At 31.2% G+C, this 11,431-nt stretch overlaps 2 protein-coding genes across 2 annotated transcripts in view; both read right to left on the bottom strand.

The window, feature by feature from the left end:
• Positions 1–370, bottom strand: part of LOC115997086 (40S ribosomal protein S13-like) — a 2,527-nt gene extending 2,157 nt beyond the window's left edge. The window contains exons 1-2 of the mRNA XM_031236560.1: positions 201–370; positions 42–114 (exon numbers count right to left, since the gene is read on the bottom strand). Coding sequence (XP_031092420.1) covers positions 42–114; positions 201–355 — 228 coding nt within the window. The 5' untranslated portion in view covers positions 356–370. The remainder of the gene's footprint in view (positions 1–41; positions 115–200) is intronic.
• A 4,090-nt stretch (positions 371–4,460) lies between these two features.
• LOC115996723 (serine carboxypeptidase-like 10) lies at positions 4,461–10,125 on the bottom strand. The gene is made up of 14 exons (XM_031236098.1): positions 9,893–10,125; positions 8,646–8,788; positions 8,350–8,426; positions 8,124–8,240; positions 7,888–7,990; positions 7,133–7,170; positions 6,840–6,938; positions 6,235–6,321; positions 5,980–6,147; positions 5,813–5,884; positions 5,460–5,578; positions 5,217–5,330; positions 4,839–4,884; positions 4,461–4,727 (listed from the first exon to the last, which is right to left on the bottom strand). The coding sequence occupies exons 1-14, from the start codon at positions 10,066–10,068 to the stop codon at positions 4,644–4,646; spliced, it is 1,443 nt and encodes a 480-aa protein (XP_031091958.1). The 5' UTR covers positions 10,069–10,125; the 3' UTR covers positions 4,461–4,643.
• Positions 10,126–11,431: the final 1,306 nt, after the last annotated feature.

Below are 11,431 nucleotides of genomic sequence, written 5' to 3'. Positions count from 1 at the left end.
AAAAAAAAAAAAAAAAAAAAAAAGAGAAGCAAAATTCTTACATCCTGGGAAGAGATCTTCAACCAACTGGGCGGAGACCTCTTGTATGGAATTGCTGAAGAAGAAATACCCTTACTGTGCACCCAAAATATTCACATTAAGAAGGAAAAAAAGATAAATTGTTAAACCTTCATGTATAGAGAATAGAATAGAGAGCTGACCCTCGACTGTGCATACGACCCATGGTGGCTGTTGGGGACTTCTGATCACGTAGCTGCGGCGGCGACTCCTCTGAGCAAGCTTGGATCAGAGCAAACCCTAGAATAGCAGACGGAGGAGAGATTTGGGGATTTATATGTAAGCCATTTATTTGCATTCTAGCCCCTGGGTTTTGTTTTAATTCTATTTTTGGCAGTTCAATAGCCTTTTGATTCCACTTTTAGCCCTTAAACTTCACAAATGACAGGATTTGATCCTTCAAGATTAAACTAAATAATTAAATGAATGAATATTCTCTAAAAAAATTAAATGAATGAATGGTGCTTGCATTGATATTTAATAATTTTTTCTATTTCTAATAAGGTAAGAATTGTAAATACTATATGAAGGTGGTGTTTGATTCAAAGAATAAATATAAAGGAAATATAATATAATTCCAACACTAATGGAATAAGAAATGAATATAATATAAATATTATTATATTATTTGGTTCGCAAGGTGAACATAGAATTATAAGATAAATCATATTATTGTGTTTGGTTGGATCAATGAATAGAAAAGGAACACCATTTAAAAAAAATAAATATCACTTTATTAATTAAAATACCCTTATTCAAAACAAAATGCATACAACTATATACATACTCGCACACACATATAATAGAACGCACATAAGTGTAGAATTAACGCACCTAACGTTAAACATTAAAATTGGCGCACCTTAAGTTTTAATAACTGATGCACCTTAAGCATACAACTCACGTACCTTAAGAACACAAATCACACAGATAAAGCTTTAGATTGACGCACCTTAAGTTTCAACAACTGACGCACTTTAAGCACACAAACCACGCACCATAAGAAGGCAAACCATACACCTTAAGGAGTAAAACAATGCACCTAAAGTTTTAGATCGATGCACCTTAAGTTTCAACAAAAACGCACATTAAATTCTCAACTGAATAACTAACGCACCTTAAGAAAAGAAACCACGCACATTAAGAAGAAAAATCACGCACCTTAAGTTTGACCTAAACGCAAAAAGACCAAAATGCCACCGCGTTATTTTTTTAATATGTGTCAATCTTGACGATTATTTTAGCGAGATCAATGTGAGACAGTGGCAACGCGCAAAAGGGAGCCTCTATGCTATGAAATTCAATATGCATCTTAAAAGGTTCTTGTATATATATTGGTACAAACCACTTCCCAAACCAATGTGGGATAATGGCTACTTTAAAGTCTTTCCACCTTCATTTTCCAACTCAAATGGGTTTACTTTAAAGTACATTATTCTAACTCATAAAATACATCTTAAAAAAAAAAAACTCATAAAATACATTATCTTATCTCAAAATGTTCATTATTCTAATACGTGCACAAAATAAGAAATTTTTTAAAATCAAAACAACATCATTTTAGACCGTAGTCCACACAATAATTTGTTCGTGCATGAGTNAAAAAAAAAAAAAAAAAAAAAAAAGAGAAGCAAAATTCTTACATCCTGGGAAGAGATCTTCAACCAACTGGGCGGAGACCTCTTGTATGGAATTGCTGAAGAAGAAATACCCTTACTGTGCACCCAAAATATTCACATTAAGAAGGAAAAAAAGATAAATTGTTAAACCTTCATGTATAGAGAATAGAATAGAGAGCTGACCCTCGACTGTGCATACGACCCATGGTGGCTGTTGGGGACTTCTGATCACGTAGCTGCGGCGGCGACTCCTCTGAGCAAGCTTGGATCAGAGCAAACCCTAGAATAGCAGACGGAGGAGAGATTTGGGGATTTATATGTAAGCCATTTATTTGCATTCTAGCCCCTGGGTTTTGTTTTAATTCTATTTTTGGCAGTTCAATAGCCTTTTGATTCCACTTTTAGCCCTTAAACTTCACAAATGACAGGATTTGATCCTTCAAGATTAAACTAAATAATTAAATGAATGAATATTCTCTAAAAAAATTAAATGAATGAATGGTGCTTGCATTGATATTTAATAATTTTTTCTATTTCTAATAAGGTAAGAATTGTAAATACTATATGAAGGTGGTGTTTGATTCAAAGAATAAATATAAAGGAAATATAATATAATTCCAACACTAATGGAATAAGAAATGAATATAATATAAATATTATTATATTATTTGGTTCGCAAGGTGAACATAGAATTATAAGATAAATCATATTATTGTGTTTGGTTGGATCAATGAATAGAAAAGGAACACCATTTAAAAAAAATAAATATCACTTTATTAATTAAAATACCCTTATTCAAAACAAAATGCATACAACTATATACATACTCGCACACACATATAATAGAACGCACATAAGTGTAGAATTAACGCACCTAACGTTAAACATTAAAATTGGCGCACCTTAAGTTTTAATAACTGATGCACCTTAAGCATACAACTCACGTACCTTAAGAACACAAATCACACAGATAAAGCTTTAGATTGACGCACCTTAAGTTTCAACAACTGACGCACTTTAAGCACACAAACCACGCACCATAAGAAGGCAAACCATACACCTTAAGGAGTAAAACAATGCACCTAAAGTTTTAGATCGATGCACCTTAAGTTTCAACAAAAACGCACATTAAATTCTCAACTGAATAACTAACGCACCTTAAGAAAAGAAACCACGCACATTAAGAAGAAAAATCACGCACCTTAAGTTTGACCTAAACGCAAAAAGACCAAAATGCCACCGCGTTATTTTTTTAATATGTGTCAATCTTGACGATTATTTTAGCGAGATCAATGTGAGACAGTGGCAACGCGCAAAAGGGAGCCTCTATGCTATGAAATTCAATATGCATCTTAAAAGGTTCTTGTATATATATTGGTACAAACCACTTCCCAAACCAATGTGGGATAATGGCTACTTTAAAGTCTTTCCACCTTCATTTTCCAACTCAAATGGGTTTACTTTAAAGTACATTATTCTAACTCATAAAATACATCTTAAAAAAAAAAAACTCATAAAATACATTATCTTATCTCAAAATGTTCATTATTCTAATACGTGCACAAAATAAGAAATTTTTTAAAATCAAAACAACATCATTTTAGACCGTAGTCCACACAATAATTTGTTCGTGCATGAGTATGCTTGAGAGTATAATTATGAAATGGCACGAATGCACAATAATATTCACAAGTATATTGTGAATAAATAATTTAATTTCAATACTATTGAGGGAGATTAATTCTCTCCCTAAGTTGGAGATCATGCCAAAACAAGCAAAAACCATCTAAAAAATGTAAGAGCGAGCAATCACATTTGTAAATTTTTGAGAGGTTTTTAATAAAAATTAAGGAGAGGTTTTTTCACAAATGGGAAGGCTAATTATTTTAAAAAGGTTTTTAGGTTATTATTACTGAAAAACAAGTTTTTGTGGGTCCCATGTTTGGAAAGAATTACGCACAAGACACGCATTGGACACACCCCTTTTTTATGCTTTTATCATATTGTTTTTTGCTTTTCTTTTTTGTTAGATTTTTGTTCTTCTTTTTCCCTCTTCCCTCTTCCTTCTCTCCCTTACTTGAACCTGCAAAAACTAAGAAAAATTTAAGACTAATGAGGTTATTCTAATATGCTAATATTTATATACACATATTTTGTAATGTACTTTAACTATAAGCGACGGAGGGATGGGAAGTGGTCTGACATTGTAGGGTAGAGTCTGCAACTTTATGTCTCAATAGCCACGGTCTCTACCTGCTTTACTCATCTAGCTTTTCAGGTGGCGCGTGTAGACGTTGTTAGTTTTTCTTGAACCCCAATGAGTTAGGTCGTCGAAAACCTTAGACCTTAGTCATGATGAACAACACAAGAGTTGATAATATTTGAATTATTGGACCATCTCGTGTACCATTGTCTCAACACTTTCCAAATTTAGATGAACATTTATTGCGATAACTTCTTTAGTATTGCTTTATTTATTTATTTTTCAACCTTTTAATCAGTCACTTAGCACATGTTTACATGTGCTTAGCTCCTTAATAAGCATTACGCATCGAAATAAATAAATAATGACAATACTAATGAAACTCCAATACGTACTAAAGGAAAAATAAACAAATCGGGACAACTCTAGTTGAGTTGATCGGACAATTTGTTTGATAATTGAATTTCTCAGTTTGATCCTTTGTCAAATAAAGTCGATCGCAAAATTAGTTTCACTTAAAGCACACCGTTAGATACCGGTTATAAATTTTTTCATAAGTCAAAGGAAAAAAGAAACAAACATGGAGAGCACACCAATTTTCATATATAATAACCACAACTTGACAATATTATAGTTATTGTCGAATTATTAAACACTGGTGGCATCGATTTATCAAAGATGCTTATTGAATACTTAAAAAAGTTAAAACATCAACAAACTTTAGTACTTTTACTCACTTTATTTCTACTAAATTTTATATAAAATTAAAGATTTTCATAAGATATCCATCGCTTGAACATAACTTGAGATTCAAAAGGACGATAGTCGGGTGCAACATGACCTCCTCCCTGTAGCGTAAGAGTTGCAACAAACATTATATTGTTGTAATCATACTTCCAAGTTCCAAAACAAAATAATTATAGATATAAAACAATAATAAAGTATAGCAAATAATTTACCTTCACAGTAACGAATGTCATGTTATTAGCATATGTCGTTGTATACCTAAAGAGCATCATCAAGACATTGAAAAGTTAAAACTTAGTTTTTGTATACATTGCCAAAAGAAAAAAGTTTGGAATTATTTATATTGAAGTGAATTTTAACCTAAACTAAAAATTTAATTTGTTGTATGTATCAATACAGGTTTATGTATGTGTGGCCTTGATCAGCTAAACATACATATAATCTTTTTAAGATTCAAATTTATTTCATTTTTTGCATTATATTATATTACATTAAATAAATTTAGATCTTTTAAACTAATCTATTAATTGGGGTACTATGAAACAAAATATTAGTTTGCTCTAATTTTATATGGGCGTAAATGAACTTACCCTGCAACTTGACCTTCAATCATCCATGACCTCCAGTCATCAATAATGGAATAATTTAGCAATTTTATCCACGCTTCATTTGAAAGACATGTGCTCATCATTTCGTGATCACCACTACACATTTTAAATATAGTACACAAAAAAGTCATTTCTTGTATAGAAGATTTTATCATATTATTTATATGTATATAAGGTAACTAAAAATAATACTATATATCATAATAAAGAAATTAATGTCCTGACCTGTAGATAAGAGATCTATACCCTTTTTTGCTAAGTCTCATATGATATGGTATAGCGTTACCGATTGACGATGTGTATGGTACACTGTCACTGCAAAGTTCCCATTTTTCCTTAGTCCCCTGCAAGAGATATAACTTATGCTCATCAAACATATAATAAATAAATGATTTCACAATTACCTTATTAATCTTTTAATTGAGATAAAACACATAATTCAATTTGATATTATAGCTTGTTACCCAATAAAAAAGATACTATGTACACCTAAATATATATAATGTTGATATATGTGTCAAGAACATAATGAATGAATCCTTAACATGCACTAATTAATTTAACCAATGTATGTGTACCTGTCGAACATGAAGGGCCATTTGAACATGATAATCATTGGCCCAATACGGGGTAAGTTCGCTCCATTCATCCTACATTGCAACACAATAGCCTAGCTTGATTCACTAACTAGTATATACATATATTATTTGAAACTCATAGGTAGAGTCATAGAGTGATATCTTACTCGACATTGCAATCCACAAAGAAAAAATGGATCAATCTTCAATTTTGTGTACAAGTCATGATGAAGAGGCTTTTGTACCGGCAACTTAATGAGAGATGACATTGTAGAATCAGAACCAGACAAACAAATAGGCTCCAAAATATGTTTGTGATTTATACTCTCGGTCAACTGCAGAAACAAGCATGATTATTGCATGCAAGATATATTAATAACTTTTGAAGTTTTTAAAAATTGTTACTTTTGGTTAGATCTGACCTGATTAAAAGTTTGAAGATCTCGTTGACAATGTAAACTAGTAGAATTGGTATTCATATAATCTTCCTTGCAATTTTTTTTGAGTGACTGTTTCAGAAGAATACTTGTAAATATCATACACACACGTACACATATATATAATAGAGAATTATAAGAGGTCGATTAATACAAGAAGAAAATGAATGTATACACATTTTTGAGTTTGTATTGGGGATAATGGAGCTACGATATTGTTCACATTCATAGTGTCCCCATTGCAATTAGTACCATTTTTAGAACTTTTTAAATTGTACTCGTTTTAAGATTTGAGATTTTTCTAAAATTATATATGAATAGAGTTTAGGGAGCTCATATAGTTGGTTGGTAATGAGCCCCATTCCATATGTAATGCATATATATATATATATATATATATATATATATATATATATAAAGTAAATGTAAATTTTTTTTAGGTTTGTACCGAGAAAAATGGAGCTACAATATTGTCCCCATAACAATTAATACAATTCTCAAAACTTTTTAAGCCATACTTGTTCTAAGAGATACCCATGTTATGAGGTAAAGATTTTCGTAAAAATTAAATATAAAGAGTGTTTATGCACCTCATATAGTTGATCGGTAATGAGTCCCATTCCATGAGCAAATGGAACTCTATAGTTATCTTGAGCTTCAAACGCTCTTGGACTACCAAGTATGTATCCCTGCAATTGCGTATACAGTACATAATAAAAAAAAAATATTAGGCAGTCAATTTATAATTGAGAATACATTGTGCATTGAATAAATTGGGCCCGTTTATATGTAATAATATAATAACTATATATGTTTTTAAGGCATAAAAGAGAATAATCATATTATAGGATGGAAACAAGCATTATTTCACAAACTAACCAACCTGAAGTTGAATCAATGGCTTAACTCCGCTTTCAATTCCTACATTTTAACATAAACTAAAAGTATTAGTTGTATAAGCTCAAAAGAGGTTTATTCGTTTTGATCTCCGGTATATAATAGTATTTTAATCATCAACTTAACCACATGGTATACCTTATTTTTTACAAATTGATCAATATGAGCTTTACATCTGTACAAATTCAATAGATTTGATTACATTTTTGTTTAAATGCAATGTTATTTTCGTAATTATCATCAATTTCACTATACAAACTTGAACACTTAAGTATGCAAATTTGGTAAGTTTTATAACATCAACGAAAAAGTGAAATTTTAAATCAAAACTTTTAAATGCTAGACCTTAAGCAATAAAAAGTGAACCACTAAACCAAATTAAAAAAAAAAACTCAATCATAAACTCTAATATCGAAACCCTAAGTGCAATGAACTTTGGCAATTTTTGCAAGTGCAATATTTTAATATTAAATATGCAAAATGTTAATACAAAATGTGCAAACTTGAAAAAGTCTGCGAATTGCATATTTTGGTGTTCAAGTTTGCATAGTAAAATTTGTGATAATTACGAAAATGCTACCGCATTTTTTTTTAAATTTAGTTATCCGTCCGATTTTTCCAGATGTAAAGCTGATTGATTCTTATTTCTCTCCTAAGAACTTGTTCTCATTTGATTCAATATATATGCATACCCATACATACATACATAATATATATATACATGAAAATAAAACAACTTACCATTTGATATCATTTCAGTAATTATTGGAACTATAAGGCCGGCATATGAGTGACCGGCAACATAAAAAGGATTTGAGAGGAATTCCGGATGATCAATTAGCCACTGCAAATGCAATTTGAATTGACTTCTAAATATTAGCATACAACACTATCATGCCATGCCTATAAAATATCACTTATGTTAAAATTAAATTAGTATATGACAATACCAAGTCAATTGGGATCAATTGACCTACCTTTTGAAGAAATTCATATGCATTGCTAGCTGCCGACAAATCACTGTTTTGAACACTCTTTGTAGCATATGAAAATCCAGTTCCAGCCGGTGAATCCAAGAAAATAATGCTAGCAAACTAAACATTTATTACCACATGCAACGTTATATTAAGTCTCATGATAGAGGCATATGTACTTTTCCCAAGCACACAACATATATAGCCATATATGAATTATATATTTGACCTTTGTCCATGAATAGGGAAATGGTCGCAGCCTGGGCAAACTCCCATTATACTCCACTGGTTCTACAAGCAATGGCCCTGCATAATTTGGCCTCGTTAATTATAGTAGTCATTAATTAGTAATTGATGTTAATAAAATTGTTTAACGCATTTTACGTATGCTTCCGTTGTAATGTTTGTTACACAAAAAAAAATGTAACTATATAAGAATGAGTTTTACCTAATATATACTTTAAATATATATATGGGTTTTTCTTGTTAGAAAAAAAAAAGGATTATATTATATAATATGTATACCAATTTGTTGAAAGATTGTACGCAATGCTGAGCATGTTTTGCCTCCAGTAATCCAAAGAATGAGAGGGTCTTCTTGGGGATTTGAATCTGACTTTACGAAATAATAGAAAAGTTGTATTTCTTCATTTTGTACTCCAATGTACCTGCCATTAGCCCATTACATCGGAAACTAACTAATTTAGAATTATAAGTTTTTAAGATTGATTATAATATAAATTGTAAGGTGGATTTTAGTCTAAAAATTAGTTGCACTATTAAGTGAAAATGATTGCATTTTTAAGTGATTTTACTTGCACTTTTTACTTGCGCACACCAGTTATTTGCAATTTTAACATATGTTACTTGCACCAAAGTTTGAGTTATTTATGAAAATACCACTGTATCTTTTTTTTAAATACATCTTATCCATTAAACTTGGACACGTGGACGGTTGTGATTAGTTGTCAGTTCTTTCCTGGGCATTCGTTCTCACCTGGGCGGGCCCCCTAATTGTTTCTTGTGATAATTGTTGAGTAATTTGATCCGTCTATCTAGTATGATCAATGGCTAAAAAATGATGTGGTCAAATTTATAAATATTAGTATAAGTTCGGGAATTGAATCAACTTAGGGTTTCCATGCATCTATTTCTTTAATGTAACAAAACTAATTAAATCAAATCTGTTCTTTTTGCAAACTAGCACCAGTAATCTAATTGCACATGAAACACTACCAACAAAAAAAAAAACGGATAAGCATGCAAGACGAAGATAATGACAAACCTACCCAAAACCGAATTAACTAACTTAGAGTAATTTTACCCAAAAGTAGTACCTACTATCTAATACCATACCAACTACAATAAATATTTAGACAATTTTTTTTGAAAAGTGCAAATCGAACATTAATTTTAATTACAACTATAATAAACTTCTCCTATATAATCTTGCATTGAAATATTTTAATTTAAATTATTATTTATTTAAATATAAATATTGAGCATTTCTCCTATATAATGCAATGCATGTGTGCATGTAAAACTAGTATACTTACTAGCTAATAAAAAGGAATAAGATTACTAATAAGCCAATAAAAAAACTGTTTAGAAGCTGCATAAAAGTATAGTAATACTACAAGTTTATAAACTCATATATATATATATATATATATAAACATATTCAATTGATATTATTTGATTATTAACTAAATTCATTATATTTTTGAACATCAAGTTATTAGAAGAGAAAGATGGAAGGAGATGAGATGAACCCAGTTTGGAGTTGAAATGGAAGAGGTCCATCAAAGCCCGGAAGAAAGTTGACAGGCAAACCACATGCGGCTTCTACTGCATGTTTATGGCAGCTCTCCAGCTTCAACAACACCACAATAAGCACAAGGAAGACGCAAAACCTGCAATAATAATGGCGTTGCATGTTTTCTTTCATTTACAGTTATTAGTTGCGCGCTGATATGATATATATATATATATATATGGGTATATGTGTGTATATATATGGATGGAAAGAAGAACAGGAGGATGAAGAATGGGGAATTATTGAAGAATATAATCAATATTATATTGAATGTTGACGGGTTGTTGGATTACTTAAGATTGATGTGTACTTGCACCATCGAGTCAGAGCAGCGAATTAATGCATTGATGTAAAGCCTAGCTTGTATTGCCATATTAGGGAATAGGGATGTAACATTATCTATATCCGGCCTGCAACTTTGTGGTCCATAATAATCATTCTACATTTTTTTCTGTTATTTAAAGTTCAATGTCTATGGTTCATGAGTCACACTTGCATTGGCTGAGACTGTCTCATGAAAATGTAATACGGAAAAACGTAATACTCATGAAAATGTAATACGGAAAAACGTAATACTCATTAGAAATGTAATATTTGATACTTAAGGAAAAACGTAATACTTTTGATAACAAATATAATACTTTTACATTTTAATGTAAAAGTATTATTTTTTTTAATCAAAAGTATTATAATTTCTCTTATAAGTAATTAATAAAGTATATACGCAAGTCGATCAGTAAAATTTGGTATAAATAGTTTATTAATGTGGGTGGGATACAAACGGGCTATATTCTAACCCGGGACCACGGGATACAAACGGGCTATACTTAGCTATTTGATAATAAAAATAGTCAAAAGTCATTTTCATAGCATTAAATGCGGTATATATAGGGTACCAGGGGACATGTACTGGTTCTTCGGCATGGTGGGCGTGTGGCAGTGCACGGGTCTAAGTGAAGGCCCACTACGAGCTGGCCAAATGTTAAGAGATTACAGGTAGCATTCCCAAGGGTAAAGCTCAGGATACGGAGGCCGAACCGGTCAAGCCGAGCCCGATACTTGTCATGGTAACCTTGTCGAGCTTTATTGACCAATGGACCAGAATGAACGGATGGGTCGAGATCCGACCCGATATGGAACAATGGGTTAATGTCCGTTCATTATACGAAGGAGGTAGCCCGGACAATATTTCCTATCAGTAATGTTGGCAAGTGTTTGTTACTTATAAAGAAAAATATAATACATATGAGGAAAAATGTAATACTTTTAAATCAAATTGTAAAAGTATTACATATTTCTTCAAAAGTATCACATTTTCTCATGTAAGTGATAAATATTTTATTTCCAATTTAGTATTAGATTTTCCAGCGTAAGTATTATATTTCATCTTGGCCCGAGATGGGAAAGAATATGTGAGACAATCTCACACAAATTTTTGTCATCGTTCGTAAACCATAGTACATTAGTATATGCAAGTAGTAGCTAGGGCTCATAA

Source organism: Ipomoea triloba, chromosome 11 (genome assembly GCF_003576645.1).
Source record: "Ipomoea triloba cultivar NCNSP0323 chromosome 11, ASM357664v1".
NCBI lineage: Eukaryota > Viridiplantae > Streptophyta > Magnoliopsida > Solanales > Convolvulaceae > Ipomoea > Ipomoea triloba.
The sequence above is the reverse complement of the archived record's forward strand: the minus strand, read 5'-3'. Positions and strand labels throughout refer to the sequence as shown.

Coding starts and splice junctions, on each gene's coding strand:
- LOC115996723 (XM_031236098.1), bottom strand. CDS start 10,068: ATGAAAGAAAACATGCAACGCCATTATTATTGCAGGTTTTGCGTCTTC. Junction 6,148..6,234: donor ATCTTCAAACTTTTAATCAG/GTCAGATCTAAC, acceptor TTGTTTCTGCAG/TTGACCGAGAGTATAAATCA. Junction 5,331..5,459: donor TATAGATCTCTTATCTACAG/GTCAGGACATTA, acceptor TAAAATGTGTAG/TGGTGATCACGAAATGATGA.